The sequence below is a fragment of the Ananas comosus genome, linkage group 17 (assembly GCF_001540865.1).
Source record: "Ananas comosus cultivar F153 linkage group 17, ASM154086v1, whole genome shotgun sequence".
Lineage (NCBI taxonomy): Eukaryota > Viridiplantae > Streptophyta > Magnoliopsida > Poales > Bromeliaceae > Ananas > Ananas comosus.
In genome coordinates this window covers 9983425-10003184 of record NC_033637.1, presented here as the reverse complement: position 1 = coordinate 10003184, position 19760 = coordinate 9983425, and the positions used below count along the sequence as shown (strand labels likewise).

At 39.1% G+C, this 19760-nt stretch overlaps 1 protein-coding gene and 2 long non-coding RNA genes across 3 annotated transcripts; 1 reads left to right on the top strand and 2 right to left on the bottom strand.

The window, feature by feature from the left end:
* LOC109723542 lies at positions 1034-2224 on the bottom strand. The gene is made up of 4 exons (XR_002219702.1): positions 1930-2224; positions 1604-1673; positions 1440-1507; positions 1034-1324 (listed from the first exon to the last, which is right to left on the bottom strand). It is a non-coding gene; the product is annotated as an uncharacterized LOC109723542 (long non-coding RNA).
* LOC109723249 lies at positions 8427-15720 on the bottom strand. Its single transcript, XM_020251559.1, has 3 exons — positions 15505-15720; positions 15177-15354; positions 8427-9355 (listed from the first exon to the last, which is right to left on the bottom strand). Exons 2-3 carry the CDS (start codon positions 15313-15315, stop codon positions 8631-8633), a joined length of 864 nt encoding a protein of 287 aa, XP_020107148.1. The 5' UTR covers positions 15316-15354; positions 15505-15720; the 3' UTR covers positions 8427-8630.
* LOC109722800 lies at positions 16992-19324 on the top strand. The gene is made up of 2 exons (XR_002219543.1): positions 16992-17321; positions 19033-19324. It is a non-coding gene; the product is annotated as an uncharacterized LOC109722800 (long non-coding RNA).

Here is a 19760-nt window from a genome sequence, read left to right as displayed (position 1 = left end):
AGAAGTAACACCACTATAATCTCAACCCCGAAAGTAAAATATACATCATGGGTATACAAAAGGAATAGGTACAACGGTGGTCTCTCTATACATAGGGACATCACCCTCGGCCGTAGCCCGAGTAGCAAGGTGATCGACTAGCACGCTCCTAGTAGTCCCTAGCTAGGCGCGACTCCCTTGCCACGATCCCTAGCCTCTCCTGTAACAGGCTCTGTAAAAACAACCACCAAAAGGGCGTGAGAACTATTAACAATAGTTCCCAGTGGGTAAGCCGCCAGCCTCGGCGAATTACACCACTAGGCTCAAGATGTACTAAATGAAAGCAATAACAATAATTGCATGATTTATAAGCATGATGCTAATAAGTAATAAGCATGTAATCAACATGTAATAGCTTTCTACAGTAATGAACCATTTGCATAAAAGAGATATAGCAACTTCTGTAATCATGAACATAGACATGAGTATAAGCACGAACATAAAAGTGACTACTGTACACTTTAAGTAATAAACATTCATTACTGTCCTTTTTCATTTAGTACTTTCCTTTCATTCACAGGGACCTACCCAAGGTAGTCCAGCTTGCGCCGCGCCTAATGGCCCCGTGGTAGTAAACACTCCCCACGGCAATCCACTTCGGCACCCAATCCCGCACGGGCGAGCAACTGTCGCGTAGGCCAACTCCGGAGTGCCGGCTTGTAGGGAGCGACCCTCACAAGCGTGTGCGAATGAGCACGATGGCAAGCAAGCAAATTCCACTGTCCACATGTCTCAATTCTCATGTTTTCATTTGCAATGTTCTCGCTCTCGATCCTTTGATCGACATTTCAGTATAACAAATATTAACAACAACTAGAATCCACTAGTTTAGTAAGCATACAGGAGTAATGCTAATTTACATATGGCATTAGGATCTTTCACTATCATGGCACTATCAACATAGGCACAAGCATGTCATAGTTCTCTACTTTAGAGTCAAGAGAATGTCATTGTTCTCTACGTGTAATCAAGCGAGTAAAAGAGAATGTCATTGTTCTCTACGTTTCATAAGTGCATTCTACACTTGTTCATAAGTCATTCAACTGAATTGAATATAAAGACAAATACGTTCATGTATATGTGTTCTCTACTTTATAGAGATTTCAAGTCAATTTACTTCTCAAGTCCTATATCAAACACAAAAGCGCACAACAACACCAATTCTATAGCACATATAGAACATAGGGGAGCTCCACTTGCTCTGGTTAGGTCCGACCCACCTATTACTAAGCTCCAAGCAGTCCAAAAGAGGTCCCAAAATCGTCTCAACGAAGCCCCAATGCTGCTGAAAAACAAACATCACACCGTGTCAAAAAGACGACCGAAATGTCTGATTTCGGCTTAATTTGCACTTAATACAAAGTAACCCCTTAAATCCCTGTTTTGGGCTAGTGTAATACCTCAAGATAAGTCTCCAAGAGCTCTCACAAGTCAGCTCACGACGATCCAAGGCTCGTTCGCACTCTCGCTGCGAACAACATCGAGACGGCATCAATATCAACATATATAGCAAATATAGTCGGAATCTTGCGAATTCAGTTTTCTAACTGAAATTCCTGCTTACCTCAGGTTAGAATACCTTCCAAATCAGCTTCTAAGAGTGTAAGTTCAGCTCAAAAAGGCACAAAGACCTGCTGCGAAGAGATCATACAAAACAACGTCAATTACGCGATTAAACCGCGTATAGTTCCGGATTAGCTTCATAAATGGCTAATTATTCCAATTAAGCTTTAAAGTAGCTTAACCCTGGTCTAAGAAGGTTAATTCACAGCTAATTAACTCATTTATAATAGCTGAATTCTCAGTTTAGCACAGCCAAGAGCAAAAATCCGAAATCGCTACTCAAATCGACGAATAGAACGTCGATAACGACAAAAATAAGTCGATTACCTTCTTAAGCTTCCAACCAGTGACCCTACTGGTTCAGGACAGCAAAGAGTCTTCCAAAACACTCTCTCACACGTCCACAAAGGCGCTGCGACGCTCGCAACCAGCGAAGAACGCGCGCGACGACGAAAACGAGCGAAATCGGCGACTTCTTTGTAGAGAGAGAAAAACCCTAGAGAGAGAGAGAAAGAATGGTGCAAGGTTGCTTCTCTGGTCTCCAGCAACCTCCACTGAGCTCCAGGAGTCGTGCTGGAATGAAATAGATAGGATCAAAGTGTGAAATTACCAAAATACCCAAGCTGCCACGTTTCTGCATTGTGTACCGGTACACCATAATGGCTGTACCGGTACACCAAGCAAAAAAGGCTGATTTCGCCCAATCAATGCACTTTCTTGCTTTTAGCCATCCAATCACTCTCAAACTTATCCAAAAACTTGTCTAAATCCTTTAGAACATGTAGGATAGTTCCACAACTCATTCCACACACTCGGACTCCGCAATTTGCTAGAGTCAGTGTATTACACTTCTGCAGGTACATCTTCACTCTGTTGATACTTGTTATTGAGCCTTGGGCGGACAGGGGAAGCTCTGTCCGTTCGGCGTTTGTTCGACGGGTCCGAACCGGCCAAATGGGATCGGGTTCGGGACATGATAGTTAGTGGGGTGAGAACCACTGAAAGTTTCTAGTGGGTTCGGCTGTCGACTTCGCTGCTCACCCACTAGGTTAATTCAGGCATATGTAGGCAAGAAGGAGAGCAGATAGTAACCAGCTATAATATGTAACTACTACAATGCCTGTACAAAGGTGAAAGAACAGTATATAACATATAAAATTTATGCATGTATGCTAGTAATAACTATTACCCAATCAAACTGGTTAACCATTTGGTTAACAATAACTCACCACAAAATCTCTGATATCGGGGAGATGCAAGCTACATCCCGACGGGACCGTCTACTAGGAAGACGCTAGCTCCTAATACAGTTGATGACCACTCCGGAGCTCATCGCCCAAGGAGGAGCGACCTTCCTCGAGCATTAGACTATTGTGAGTATGATCCAATCCTCACTTAGAGGATAAACTGACAATGCCATATTTTAACTAACTCTGTATGCTAGATTTACATGTCCAACTCTAGATGCTAATCTGTTCATCTAGTTCTAATGCCACACATCTCATAGTTCATTGACTTTGTTTAACATTCACAATACTGGGTGCCACTCAAGCAATCTATTCATAATGTCACTTTGTCACCTATCTCGTAGTCCAACACAAGTTCATACATCTATAGGATTTTATGTTTACTATTCACTGTTCACATGTAATTGTGCTTCCAAGCATACAATTAGACCACGTGTCATATTTAACCACGCATCAAGCTCAACCCTATAATGCATGAATACTACTAAACATATACAATACATGTATGCTCAAAAAAAGTGACATAAACATAATAGGTCATTCGATGACTTCGGAAAGCACCACCCACCTTTAAATGATGCCGAAACACGAGAAATCCATTTCCCGTGATTTATGAACCATCATGACCCTCGCTCGCGGCAAACGAAGTTAAAATGAGGTTTTCCTCACTAGAGTGTCGTAGGCTTGCCGGAACGCCAATCCGAGCCTTCCAACACGTCAGTTTTACTCTCAATTAGAATTCTACACGATCAATTCCAAGCTAGCTTCCCAATCCTACAAAGTTGCATTTCCGAGCTTAGGTTTCACATAGCCTGATTCTACAAAATTTGTATAGAAACATACATAGCTTTCTAAGCTTCAATTTAAGCAATTTAGAGAACTTATCTCAATCTATGTTAAATAATACACAAACCTTTTTAGAATCAACCATCTCTTTCTCAGGGTACTATATGCCTATTTATAGAGTTGCCCCTGCATTGGTTATTGCCCTTGCACGATCAGCCACTATCTCCTGGTTTGTAGGACCACCTTCGGCTGATCGGAACCGCTCGTAACCGCTTGCGGTTGCTATAATTCCTTGATCCAGCGCAGCTCATGTATCTTCTGGTGCGTCTGATGTACTCCCGGTCCACCGTCTTAACCGTATCATGGATATGGACTCGGCGTTCCCGCTGTTCGCACTGAATTGGCTCAACAATAAGACCAAATAAAAGTAAAGTTAAACCCCTCTAGAAAGCTGAAATTACCCCTTTTACAAATCTGTTCCCAATTCAGAATCTGATACTTTTCGTCGGAGTCCTTCTAAATGTCCGTTTACGCTCAAATTTGACAGTCAGGCTCAGTTTAGGCTAATAAAAAGAAATATATCTTAAATTTTCAGTTTGGACCATTTTTGGTCACCGAAAGCTCTACAGACTAGAATTCTAGCAGATAGCAGTCGAATTTTATTTTTCACTTTTCAGGTGTTAGAATGACATAAAACTTTAAATGTAGTCTCATAAAAATAATTCCAACATATTCTCCAATTTTTATAATTTTTTGACACTGAATTTTCTGCTAAAATATCAGCCTCGTTTCATACAGAAAATTTTAAATCTTCTGTTTTTGTTCTGATTTTAGCACAAGTCACTTCCAACTTATATTTTACTTTTCTAAATCCAATAAAAATAGTATCTTATACCATTTTTATTTACATTTACTTTTATATTAAAAATCCGGTATAGTACACAAACAGTCAATTATTTTCTAAATGTATAAATATCTAATTATTAGTATATTTATTTTATATTGATTTGTATAAAAAAATTTATGGAGGATAAGAGTTGAACTACCTCATACTTACCTTTGCATAAAAAAATTTATGTCACGCCCCGGATTACATGTTTTCCCAGGCACGCCAACAGACCCGTCGTACACATAGAAATTTTTTTTATATACGAAGCGATAACTGTACCTGTATCTGTAATCATACAAAACTACAACTGATAGTATAGAGTTGCTAAACTGAAAAACATATATAAATAACATCAAGTTCTCTATACATAAATAGTCTCCAGAAACATAACACTCGCTCCAGCGAGTATCTAACATCAGTATGTACAAGAACCAAAAACCAACACTACCTATAGCTGGTATATCTCTAAATCAGCAGCAAAACGGGAAGGGATCTAACTCGCGACTCCCTTTCCACGATCAGTATCCGCAACAGCAGCAGCCGAAGAAGAAGCCTCTACAAAAAGGGTTCAACAACTGGGTGTGAGAACTACTGCAAAAATAAGTAGTCCTCAGTGGGTACCGCTACCGATCTCAACGGCTCACCCACTAAGTCTACAGAAGTATGTTCAAGGATAGTAAAAAACGCTGGAATAATTCTACAGCTATATGCCACTATACTATCATGATCCAACACTAACTACCTGTAGGAAATGCAATCACTCACCCAATCTCATTAGGGACTATAAACACACCTGTCTCGCCTGTCTAAGCTGCACTAACTACCACCGCGCTGGGTCGTCAGTGGAGAGCGAGTCCAACCAGGACATAACTACAACAACGCAAAAGTACAAAACCCGACTGCGGAGTGGCACTCGTGGGCGCTACCCAACCGAGTATGCAAGCATATCTCTGTCGAGCTCAATTAGGCTCTCACAGGCTATAGTCAAAGCAGAATGGTCTAACTTGTCTAACAATCATAACTCACGTGCGCTCGGCACAATCTGATGCAAAATACAGAAATCTGGGTACACCGCCAACCGCGACGGCACCCGACAGTCCGGAACAGTCTATATACTACTGTAAAAATAAACTCGGCACCCCAGCACGAGCGTAATTTCATTCTACACAATTCTGTATATCCACCGCGTATAAACTGCGGCGACACCAACTAACTACAGCTCCTATAGCTAAATCTATTAGTTTCAGAAAATGACAGTGTAGAACCTATAATTTTCTCCTAAGTCAATTTCAAGTCCAACATGTATAATAAAACTAGCAGTCTAATTTCCAATTCAGATTTCATTTAAGAACAATACAAATCGACGAAGCGAGCTACTAAACATGTTATACGAAGCTAAAAACGCATGCTGTCAACAACTAGGCTTAGGAGGAAATTCGAAGAATTCGGTAAACTTCAACCCACCTCGAAAGCTAATCCACGATGGTGAAAAGTCGGAAGAAGATGAACCACGCGCTCGCCTGGCCTCCCAACAATGCCACAACGATGCGCACACGCTTAAACGACTCCTCGGTGCAACGTCGACGTCAATCCAAGCTCCACCCGAAGCCTCCACCTTGCACACGGTTTCAACCTAGAGAGAGAGAGGAAACAGCAACAAAACTCTCTCTCTAAGCCTCTCTACCAGTATATAAAAGGTGGGGATAAGGGTGAACTCCACGAGGTAGCAAAAGACCAAACAGCCCCTCACCTACCCTGGAGTACCGGTACCAGGCCGATGCCGTACCGGTACCCCGCATCAGCCTTCGCAACCCGGGAGCAGCAATCAGAAATTCTATACAGGGGTACCAGTACTCCCCTGTGTGGTACGGGTACTCAATGCTGATAATCTGCAATTTGCATATTTCAGTGCTAAAATCCTGCTCTCGCGTCACAACGAGTCCGTTTTGCATCTATTTTGCGCCAAAACGACTCGTACTTTTCCCGACACTCTCCAGATATGTCGACAAGCCTCAGATGCAGAAAACTCACAGCTGTTGGACACCATGGGTGCTACAATTTATTATCTAAATGTTGATGAAATGCGGATTTTTATTTGACTTGAGAGATCCTTTCCGCTATAATATTTAACTATCATTTGTTTAACTACCATGTAATTAATTACTAATGTGTAGTTTATGCAAAATTTTCAATAAAATATAGTTATTTAATTTTATAGCGAAAATTATTCTTATTTTTTAGTGTAAACTTTTATTATTGAATTGGTAAATGTTATGATATTGAGAAGAACAATATTAATATTTTTTTCATATTTTTGTCTGAATAGAACATGATTAAATTTTTAATTTTAAATTTTTAACAATTATATATTAATTTATTAAAATTTTATTTATCCGCAGTAAAGTGCGGTTTCGATACTAGTTGTACTACTAATAGCTAGCCATGAACTAATAATTTGAAGAGCTCGTAAGATGGTATATAATATTCCTTCAGCCGTCGAGCTGGCATAAATGAGCTCACTAGTATTATTGGGATAGAACTTAGCCGTACTGTGAAAGATCATCCCTATCCCAGATAAACCAACATTCCAAAACACCACAATCCATATCACATTTAATTCGCAATGCTGTTTTTAGGAGATGTATGCGCACATCAGAGGCATCATATCTTTAGTCATTGGGTTTATTCAAACATATGAAAATTTGATACAAATATTTGAAAGTGTATCATCAGTCGAACTTTTGAGTAATCTGATGGCTTATTTAAAATCTTTAGTAAAAGTAAATAAAACTTATCTCAACTAAACTTCTTTTGGATCTGACTACTTAATCTTTAACAATTTTAATTTCATTATATCCTTTTAAATTTTTGATTTTAGTCAATTAGTAACGTCTTTTACTTCAAAATTTGAATGCGTTGTTTATCTTTACTAGTTTAGTTAGTATATATTATGCAATTTACGTAACGAACCAACAAATTAAACCATTTAAAATCAAACAAATTAAAAAATTGAGCAGTACAATCAAAATTTTGAAAGTTTGAGTACACAGCCGAATCAAAATGGTTTATGATTCAAAGTAAGTTTCATACATTTTCATTAAAATCTTCTAATGAAAATCAGCTATATATATATATATATATATATGATCTTCAAAGTTTCTAGCCTACCTGTTGCATTCTTTAACGCAAATTAACCATAATGCGACTTAACCTGAACTCAAACATGAATAATTTAACGCATGTTGGCCAAATTGTAGTTGGAACTTGGAACTAGATACCAAATTATACCTAAATCTTAAATAAAAACAGCTTAAAGAGGGAGAGAGAAAGTCCTAATACCAGTATAAGTACAACAGCCTTCATGGTGACTGCACCCGAAACCTTCAACAAATGCAATACAAAGATATAACTTGCATGGAATTAATGCGATGATACACAGGTGCACTAAACAAATACAGCTATTTCGATGCAGCTTTGGATATCTTCGAAGAGATGGAAAGGATGAAGGTGAGCCTTAATCAATTAACCCTAGTTAATTTAACCCTAGTTAATTTGCACGTCGATTGCACGTATAAAAGTTTTTCGTTTCTTTTCTTTTTGAGAAAGAGCTAGCATGCTATCCACTTTGTCTTTTTTTTTGTTTTTGCAAATAAACATAGCTAAAAATATAAAACAACTAAACTGCAAACTTAAGATGTCGAATAGCAACCATTAAGTCTTTTATCACTTACCCTAGAGACAGTATGTGACTGCCTGTGCAAAAAGTTTGATGCTCTTGAACTAGGAAGCCGAATTCATGCTTTCATCGAGAAAACCCAAACAAAAATGGATGCATGGATGCGCAACTTTCTTCACTTGTGGAAATGAGAAAAGAACTCAAAGCTATTAAATAACTACTACAATTTCTCAATTAGTAAATCATATATCATGCATGGGAAATGTTAGCAAAACAGTGTAAAGAGATGATAAAGCAACAAATCTGCATCTCTTTCTAGTTAAAATAGCAAAAAAAAGTAGGCGAAAGAGTTAAGAACCTTCATGATGAAGACATCGCAAAATTTACAAAAGAAAAAAGGGAAAAAGGATGAGGATAGAGAGCTTAAACTCTACTTAAGACCACAGATCATTATAACAGCACATATGATGCAATCCATAAAGAAGGATCTCATGGCCTTTTGGAAAACCAACCCAACCTCCAAGGTTCTTCCAATGCTGTCTGCCGAACCGTTATCGTTGTTTCTAGCCCTCGTTTTCTCCTCCTTTTGATCATTACTTTTAATTACCATCAACCGACCGAGAACAATGGACGCATCAGTGAGTAAGACGAGTAAAAGCGGCCTAGAACATATCATACCTCTAAAAAGTCCACCGCTGATATTATACTGATGGTTTGACAGGATCACCAAAAAGGCTATGGCGACGGCCGAAAGCAAACGGATGTTTTCAGAAGCTGAAATGGAATGGCTTATTCTACTCCATGTGAAAATGGAGTGATTCTTTGAATGGGCGACTGAAGGAGTAAGAGCTGTTCCAGGAAGTCGTCGATCAGGTTGGCTGTGAGCCACTGAAGAGGTACGCACTTCTTTGTCATTGATGATGTTCAGCCTGTTGAGTGAAGAGCTGGTAGTAGCGTCAAGTGTGGGAGCATCATTTTTTATCCCATGTTTCATGATTTCATCATTTAAATGAGGTTCAGGGGTTTGATCCGTTTGCTCGGATTTCTCAGAGATATCTCCAGTATCAACAACCCCTTGATATGCTTCATCTTCCTTATTTTTCCATTGCTCGGCAGCCTCAATTACAGGAGTACCGTTCTCACTAAGCGAAGCAACTGGAACATAGCAAAGGGATCAATAATCCGTGGAGAGAGTCAGAAATCAAGACATAATTGTGATAATTTGTCTGAAAAACAAATACAAGTAAAATAATTAAAAAGATTGCCTGGGATAACGAATAGACAGGTCATAGTATCACAGGTTCCCACCTAGTAACATAATCAACTAAAGAATTAGGTGCATGTTGTCACAGACAAAATGTTTCCCGCTGACTTCTTCTTGACAGTGGCCCAAATCTGCTTAGCGAGTTCGGGTTGAAAACGGGTCGAATCGGGTTGGCAAGTAGATCCAAACCCAACCCGCTGTGGGAAACTCAAGGGTTATGAAACTCATGGGAGTTATGGGTGACTCTTGGGCTTTTGGCTCATTATGAGGGTGAGTTAATGTGTCTCATAATGAAAGAGTTAGTGTGTGTCTAGGTTCATTGTATCTAGGAGCTCATAAGTAGTGGGGTTTGGTTAAGGCCAAAATACACAAGAGGGAGTGTGTGTGTGTGTTGTAATCTCTTTTCTAAGTAGTGGAGTACTTAGTTTTTGAGTGAATCTCTACCTCTCTCTCTTTGTCATTCCCTTTGCATACTTAGTCGTAGGGCGCGAAGGTCCAGGCTAGCAATAGGGACGAAGGCTTGCCCATCTTCGAGCAGGAAGGTGGGCGCCGCAAGGGCTTTGCGAACAGAAACGCTAAGGCCGTGACAGTTGGTATCAGAGCCGGTTCGAGGAGGAACCATGTTTTCGTCGGAAGCTACCGTCGTTGACGTTATGCCTGAGCCCAGGGCGACCAAGCGCGGCAAGAGTAAGGAGTCGCGGACTCTGGCGAGAGAGTCCGTCTTGCTTGACGACCGCGTAGGCGTGCTGGAGGACTCTGCTACGAGAGCGGAGGAGCGCTACTCCGACCTATCCCAACATGTGGGGATGTTGGAGGAAGGGTTTCATTTGATGGAGAAGGATATTGTTGCAGCTATGGCAACATTCCGCCATCGTCTGGAGCAGTTCAAGGTGAACCTTGCCCGTCGCAACGACGAGCGGGATGTGCGAGATGTGCTGCTTCAGGACATCGGTGCCCAGATCAAGGAGGTCAAGGACCTCAAGACGAGGGAGGCACTACCTGAGCGAATCGAGGGTGATCGAGGTGAACCACCAAAGGCGAGCGAGGCCAAAGGTGAGGGAGAGCACCGCGATCCAGGGGACGCAAAAGGGTGCAACGAGAGTTCAACTCTGACAGCCCTGCAGCTTTGCGAGGAGGTGAAGCGCGGGAAGGCTGGGGACCTCGAGGAGGAGGGCCTGAGCAGCGGTGAGACTATCGAGTCTCATGCAGTGCTGGAGCGGCCAGCGTCCAAGCAAAGTGCAAGTCATTCTGCTAAGGAGCCTGCGAGCACCAAAAGGCGTTTTGCAGCTTGGCGGAGTACGCGTGCGTGTCGCGGAGGACATGCACACTCGGGGCGTTCTGCAGCTTGGCAGAGTGCGCGTGCGTGTCGCGGAGGACATGCACATCCGGCGAACTCTTCGCACAGCAGGCTCGCTGGTGCACTTGCTCAGAGGGGCAAGACACTAGGTGCCGGTGCGGGGACAGATGCGGACATTGGGAGCAAGGCACGGGGCCGATCGCGCGCGAAGGCACGACGGACCACGCGGAAGGCTATGCTGACCGGGAGCGACTCGGAGCGCGACGAGGGCGTCTGCGCGTTAGGTGGGGGAGAATGTCACAGACAAAATGTTTCACGCTGACTTCTCCTTGACAGTGGCCCAAATCTGCTTAGCGAGTTCGGGTTGAAAACGGGTCGAATCGGGTTGTCAAGTAGATCCAAACCCAACCCGCTGTGGGAAACTCAAGGGTTATGAAACTCATGGGAGTTATGGGTGACTCTTGGGCTTTTGGCTCATTATGAGGGGGAGTTAATGTGTCTCATAATGAGAGACCCAAACCCAACCCGCTGTGGGAAGACGAAGGGTTTTGTAACCTCTCCCATCAATGATGAAAACTCAAGGGTTATGAAACTCTCATGAGTTATGGGGTGACTTTTGGGCTTATGGCTCATTATGAGGGTGAGTTAATGTGTCTCATAATGAGAGAGTTAGTGTGTGTCTAGGTTCATTGTATCTAGGAGCTTATAAGTAGTGGGGTTTGGTTAAGGCCAAAATACACAAGAGGGAGTGTGTGTGTGTGTTGTAATCTCTTTTCTAAATAGTGGAGTACTTAGTTTTTGAGTGAATCTCTACCTCTCTCTCTTTGTCATTCCCTTTACATACTTAGTCATAGGGCGCGAAGGTCCAGGCTAGCAATAGGGACGAAGGCTTGCCCATCTTCGAGCAGGAAGGTGGGCGCCGCACGGGCTTTGCGAACAGAAACGCTAAGGCCGTGACAATGTGCTTACTTTCGCATGGCTCTAGAATAACTTTTTTGCTAAATAATAGCCACTAGATATTTAACAAATTCAAAGTCTTGAGCATTTTCTGTCCAGAAAGCTAAATTGAGCTTTTCGGGCTCCAAAAGTAATAGCGCCTATTTGAACCTTCTACTTCTGAAACAGAGAGAAGCTATTGGATAACTTTAACAAAAATGGTATTACTGTCTCTTCTAAGCCTTCCTTTTGCAAGCATAATGACTTATGTACGGTGAGAAAATACGATGGAAAAATATTCTATTTGTTTCCCTAAAAAAATATCATATTATGTAGATCACAATGATTTGACTAAGATATAATTTCTGCAGTCTAACTGGAAAACCAAAAATCATACTTCCATATATACTTTTGCTCTAAGAGCTCTACTTAAAGCCTCAAATAGCACTTCAACAAGACCAATAATATGTACTAGTCAACAACCAATTATCCGTCAAAGAAGTGGCAAATAATCTAGCCAATCTTAGCTTACTTGAATCTTATTTCACTAATAACATTCAACAATAATCTGAGGCGTATTAAACAGCCTTCGAAAATAAGCCTGGTTTTCTTATTTTTTCCCTTTATTTCAATGTCAGCAGAGAACCAAAATTTGGAATTTCTGCTGTACTTATCGTCATGATGCAATATATATTAAGGGAAGAAAAGAAAGACAACTAAAATTGAAAGAGAACAAAAAAGAATAGATGAAAGATCAAGGGCAAAAAAGGAGATGTGGAAGGATAATGTCGGGTAAAGAAAGTGATCAATTTAAAGCAATCGGAAAGTGGAAAAGCAAATCCTTTTCAAACTGCCTGATGTGGAAAATTTAAGGAAAAACAAAGAATTTTACACAAATTGTCAAAATTGAGGAAACGTAAATGAGTACCAACCAGATTGTTTATTAGGTTATAATTTGGACTTGAGTAGAGGAAAACCGTCAGAACAGAATTTGCATCCAATATTATAGTTGAATGACAGGGCATAGTTACAGTAGCAAAACTTATTTATGAAATAACTTTTAAGTACTGGTCCATCAGAAACTAATTTCTAGTAGTACCAATGACTTGAAACAATTTAACTTCACATATATCAATCAGCCCATAGTCTCAGTTAATTCTAGAGTTCACTATATGGACTATCTTCCAGCATTTCAATTTTGAAAAGACTATGTGAATCATCTTCTTCTATTTTAGGCAAGATTCACTGTTGTCGTTGTTATCATTTTCTTTTCCTTTATCCTTTCAGAAAGAGAAGAATTTTGTTAAACTAAGGGTTATAGTGCCTTTTCTCACAATTTCCTCTAATTCCTAGCTAAAATGTCCCCTCTATCTTTGAACACTTTCTAACAAAATGAAATAAACCCTGAAGCACTACATGGACTTTGTACCAATGATGAGTCAACCAAAACTGGTTTTCATGCAAATAATTCTTTATAAATGTAACAGCAAATGTTTATCGAATACAACCATTCTCATTTTATCTTTTCTCAGTCCCCTGAGGCCCTGTTTGGATGCATGAATATCTTGTTTGGTATGTCTTCATGGTTTACTTAAGAAGTTTGTACATTTGGTAGATAAGAAGTATGATGAAAGTCTATAATTAGATACTACATTCCGCCTTCAAGCCTTTTTTGGGGAAAAAGATAAGTTTCCACATAGATGAGATATGCTATCATACCAAATCATGGATATCAAAATCTTTCAAGAAGCAAAAATCAAACTCCTTTTTTACAATCATACTAGAATATTTTTGCACCGAATAAGTTATCCTTGAATAACTTATTCCGACTTAGACACATGGCCTAAATGTCCACCTCAAGATTCTACTCTCTGGTTCACTTTTGGCATGTTTGGATGCATGAACATCTTGTTCAGCACATATCTTTTATTTATTCAATCCTACAATAGCAATAGTATATTCAGTCTCCAAGTCATTTTCCTAGGACAAGATAACTCACCTCGGAGGCAGAATACATTATCCCAAGGAATCATGACAGCCAGGACCTTGTAGGAGACTAAAATTGAACTCTTAGATGGAGACCACAAAAGAAGATCCTCATATCGTAGAAGTTATCATTAAATAACTTTTTCGACATCCAAACAGGCCTTTATAATATTTGAATATGTTATTTCCCAATCACACAATAAATGATGTTTCCTCAACATGATGTTCAAATATAGGCTTCTACATATGAATATAAGTACGTACCTAAGCATATGTCAAAGAGAGAGTGCTTTCACGAAGGCTGATGGTAATACTTGCAACTATACATTCTAATTTTATATAGTTACTAGTCATATAGCTCTACTGTGTTATGTAATCAATAGTGAAAATAAAGTCATTTTGATCAGCAATACTAAAATAGAAACAAAACAATGGGAAGAAAGGTGCAGATCCACCTAAACTTTGGCCTGATTGCAAATCACCACCTAAAGTTTAGAAAGCAAAAAATATTACTAAATAATCAACCAATTTGTTTCAACCAACCACCTCATATGAAAATATGAAAACAAAAAATTGACAACCTCACCTCCACCTAAACTTCAACAGACTTACATTCACCAGTTGTAGTTTGAACTTCAGTGCTTTTAGAAAACTTCAAAAAGTTCGCTGATTAATTGAAATTAATTAACGGTTCATGAAGCAGAGTATAATTTTTTGGCACTTCAGCTGGCAATTCGAAATTAAATGAAAGCTCAGATGAGTCTGAAGTTTCTTTTTTTCCTCTTAAAAAAAATATAGGAGAGGAAGTGTTAGAACTGTAAGAAAAGCTTCCACAACACATGAGTCTCACTAATTGGAGAACCCAAGGTTAGCAGTACTAGCAAAGAAAGGGAGTTGCTTAGGGAAAAATGTCTTGAATCCAATTGAACCTTGGCAGAGAAAAAATCGGCACCTACAGTTAAAAAAGTTCAAATTCACTAAACGAACAATCAGTTTGTTTCAATCAACACAATTAACACGTGACTATCATGTGACAATAAAAACCACGTCGGACCCCAACTCGAACTTGAACCGAATTATCCAACACCGCCCAAACATTCAAAATATATGCTAAGCTTTAAAGTTCAATGCAATTAGCAACTTTTCGAAGTACTTTTTTCCTGGAACAAGAAAATCATGTGCTGCCAACAGTTAGAGAACTTAAACTGCAGGCCGGATGGTTGATTGAAATAAATTGATTGTTTAGATAACAAATTTCAGTTCCAAAATTCTCGTGGGAGTTGGACTATCTTCCTAATCCTAACTAGAATTAGATGGCAGCACATGAAATTACAGCGAAAAAAAATCACCGAAATTGAAAACATCATCATAGGTTCTCCTTGGCGATCTATGCTCAAATGCCCCCAAAGACTCCAGAATTTCTTCCAGATTGATCCGATCGTAAAATTTAGGCAAGAAATATTGGAGAGAAAAGAAACGGTGAGTATATCTACCGGTGGTGGTTTTGGGACCGCGTTCCACTTCGTCTTCTGGCTTGGGCGGCAGGGATGGGGATTCACCGGTGATGAACGCGAGGCGGTTCGATCCCCGCTCCAAGATCCGACGCCGGCGAGCATCCCGAGCGCTCTCCATCGCCCTTACCCCAAACTCTTCCTCCCAAACGCCCTAAATCTCGGATCACAAGATCGAACCCAAGGCGACACAAATCAATCAGCCAATCTACCTAGATCGAGCACCGGAGAAACTCGGAGTCGCCGAGGATCAAATCGAAACTATCGACAACAAGGCTCTTAGATCTTGCCAAGGATCAGTCAATCACACCTTCCGATTCCGATTCCGATGCCGATCGATCCGATCGGAGGATTCTTTCCCGAGTGGCGGAGGCGAATCCAAGATCCGATCGTGTCTCCCACCCCCCACTTCTAGGGTTTCGAGAACGAGAGAGAGAGAAAGAGTGAGAGAGAGAGAGAGGAGAGAGAGGCGGGGGAAGGGAAAGAGTGGAGGAGCGCACATCTCTCTCTCTTTTTCTATCAAGCGGTATAGAAAAAGACCAAACGTAATGCCGATTATATTATATTATAGTAAAAGATCATAGTATAAAGTTGAAATTAAATTGATATAATTTTTCAGTATATGGATAAAGCAGGAGAATATCCCTACTGTATATTGATAAAATGCCCAGTTTAATGACTTAGACGTTTACATTGAATTTGAAATAATTTGCTTAGTTTAATAACTTGGCGATTGAAAAGAGTTTAAAATTTAGTTTTCAAATACTTTCAATAGTATAGATTATGTCTAACGAAGCCGATCATCAATTTGGAAGCCGCATCATTGAAAATAACTTGCTTGCACGGAGCCTTTGCGTTACCGACAATATACCAGCTTTTATATATATATATATATATATATAGAGAGAGAGAGAGAGAGAGAGTTGAGCTAGAATGCTATTGGTAACAATCGGGCTTCGTTGCCACCCAGTTATTTTTTATGATGAAGCCTTCAAATCAACGATCCGCACTGTTCAAAATAATCTATACCACTTGAAATATTTCGAAATCAAACTTCATACTTTTCCGATATTATTCTCTTGTCCATCAAGTGGGCGTAAAAATGAACGGCTGAAAATGAATATCCTCTAAAAAGTGATGATAGAAATTTTGTAATCAAGATCAAGAGTATAGATCTTGTTTTAAACAGTTCAAAGAATTTTCTAACCAAAATTCAATTGATTTAAATAGCTTTACACCGTTAAACGAGAAAACGCCTCATATCTACTATTAAAATTACAAATTTTGAAACCCTTTTATCATTAAGTCAATGATATCGAAAAGATTTGAAATTTGGTTTCTACATACTTCAAGTGGTATAAATCATATTCAACGACGTCGATCGTCGATTTGAAGGCTCCAGCATTGAAAACAGATGGGTGGCAACGGAGCCTGTTTGCTACCAATAGCATTACAGCTCAGCTCAACTCTCTCTCTCTCTCTCTCTCTCTCTCTCTCTCTCTCTCTCTCTCTCTCTATATATATATATATAGTGTAGAGCTACTACTATGCTATTGGAAGTATAGAAGATTTCATGCTTTCGACTTTTTGATCATTGGATAAAAAATTATACAGTTGGGATGATTACGGTTCCCGTAGGATATATAACTACAACAAAAGCGGCCTATGCCGACGCTTTTATGCCGACGCACTTAACAAGCGTCGGCAAATTTCTTCACTGTCAAAATTTTACCGACACTAATGTGATGCGTCGACAATTATGTACCGCAGGAAATAAAATGTGCCTTCTAATTATTTTCTATTACAATCAGAAGGGGCTAGGGTTTGGCCTTTTCTACTCCACCCTCACCCTTCACAAATTCTCCTCCTCCAATACCGCCATGGTCGCACCACGCATGAATCCGCGCCTCCCTTGACCTCATCGTCGCCACCGCATCCCTCAACGTCGATGCGCAGATGACCATGCCGTTCTCCTCTCTGTGCTGACCTCGACGAAGGCTTCTCTCCCCGCCGCCCTCGACGCGAGCTTTCCTTTAAGGCGACGACTCGCTGGTCCTACGGCGGTCGCAGCACCGGAGGAGGAGGAGATGCGGTGGTGAGGAGGATTTCGAACGCCAACCTCATCTGGTAGGTTTCCTCTTTTTGTACTCTTATGGAAATTCTTTTTTTTTAGAACAAAATTATGGAATTTTTTATGCAAAAAAGAAAAATCTGAGAGCAAAAGCCACGGATTTTGTGAGTATCCATGATTTGGCCCCAAATTTGTTGACCTATTTCTTGTAATTGGATGGTGGGTTAGAGTTTTTTTTATCTGTGGGATTCACATTTTAATATAAATTTAAGTTTGAATTTAGAGGAAGAAAAATGCATTTTGAAAAAAATTTCACTGATTTGAAATTGGTAGAAATAATCAACAAGAAAAGATTTTTAAAAAAGTAGATGTTCTAATTTTATTCCTCTCTTTTAAGATTTAGCAGCAGGTTATTAAGGAGATTTTAAAGATGTTACTTTGGTTCCATCTGGTAATAGTATTGGATAAGCACTTACAGGGATGCTTTAACTAGTAGGCCAAACAGGATAGATACCACACATTCTCTAAAGGCTACATGATAAAAATGTTAATTAAGATGTATTATAAACCTCCCTATACTACATTCTAGGACGGATATAAACATCCCTCTACTGCATTTTAGGAGTAAAATAGTTATTTCTCTCTCCCTTGGGAGATAAGATACAACAAATTAAGATTCTTTATTTATAAAGAAAAGCTTAGGGTCAAGAGAGAGTAGGAGGATCTAATAGAGTTTATGATTGCACTATAGATTATATATAGTTGGACATAATAACTCAGCAAAGCAACAAACCCATACTTGGTCACTAAAAGAAAAAACTTAACCTTGTATCAGAGCTGAGTTTATTCCATTAATTAGAATAGTAATTCTCTAGATAGATAAGAGTGTAAGATGGATCTTTTTTCATTTTTTATTTGTTTTCATCTTGTAATTAACCTTTTCTTTGCCATCATGTTGACTACATATTTCTCCTATGATTCTAAATATTAGTTAGTATATACGTATATTACAATAGCAGGTGCATCTATTATTCTGTATCTTTGTGATATATCAGTTAACCTAGACAACCCCAATGTTTTACAGCCCCAATGCAAGATTGTCACTTATTTTAGTATCATTGACATGTCTTATTTTACTAACTCTTGTAGTAAAATAATTCTAAATGGTGCATGCCAAGAGTGCCCTTCCTTTTTGCTAGCTTTGGTTTTCGTCAACTTTTTAATTATTACAGTCGGGTTCGTAATTGTTTGCATTTCATTATAATCTTATTGATCTCTATCTTATATAGAATTTAATTAGATGTCCATGTAATTAGCATGTAACTATATATCACACAAGTAACGAGGAAATATGGTGAGATAGCTATGAAATACAGAGGTTAAAAATCCAATTAATAACACCAAATTGGCATGTAAAATGATGGTACTATGAAACCGAAAGATGCCTCCTTGTAGTTGTAAGATTAAGAATCATAGCAATTTCATTGCCTTTCATTATTTACTTGGAAAGATTGGCAAATAATGATTAATGTATTGATGTATTAATGCTTTTACCCAAATTTCTTCACTAAGAAAAATGAGCATAGCTTGAAAAAACTCGAGCACCATAAATTTAGTGATTTTCAATATGCTTTCCAATATGAAAACTAACTTAGTTGCCTTCTTACTCTTGTTTTTCTTCTTCCTCTTTATTTTATCTTTTTTTTTTCCATCAATAAAGTCATTTGACTTGGAATTGATATATTCATATTCCTTGTTTTAATATAGGAGGACTTATTAGGAGATTTGGCGAAAAAAGCAACTTCAACAGAGTTCTCAAATTCCACCAAAGAAGTTGAAGATAATGTTTTCAAGGAAAAAAGGGAGAAGACCGGTATGGTCGAGTGAAGGGTTATAGGATTGATTCTACACCAACACAAGTATTTGGAATTCAAGCTCAAATCAAGATATGTAAAAGAAACACGAATAAGAAATGAATGAGATGACTGTGATTTATTTTGAACTTTATTTTTGTGAAACTTCAAAGTACCATAATTTTATAATTAAGTTTATATGCTAATAGTTTGTACTATTTTGACTTACTAACAAAATATATTGACATGAAGTTTCTATCTTTGACTATTTTCTTATGTTAGTCATATATTGCCTTTGTCATTAGTTCTTTGATTATAATTGTGCATGCAATGTAGTATATTTTAGTTCTTGGTTGAATAAACTGAACAGTAAATTTTGTTTATGCAGAAAATTATAAAAAAATAAATATATATTATAATAAATTACCGACGCACAAAAGCGTCACTAGCTAGAAATAACAATACAGATTGTTACTATTTTGCCGACGCTTTTGGGCGTCGCAACAAAGGTAATAAGGCGACGCTTTAAAGCGTCAGAACATAATTTATTTTACTGACAAAAAATTCGCTGACGCTAAAAGGCGTCGACAAACAATTTAATTCACGTACATCTAGTTGCGAAATAACGACCCAAACAACGAC

Coding starts and splice junctions, on each gene's coding strand:
- LOC109723249 (XM_020251559.1), bottom strand. CDS start 15,315: ATGGAGAGCGCTCGGGATGCTCGCCGGCGTCGGATCTTGGAGCGGGGA. Junction 9,356..15,176: donor CGGTCCCAAAACCACCACCG/GTAGATATACTC, acceptor GCTATGTTCCAG/TTGCTTCGCTTAGTGAGAAC.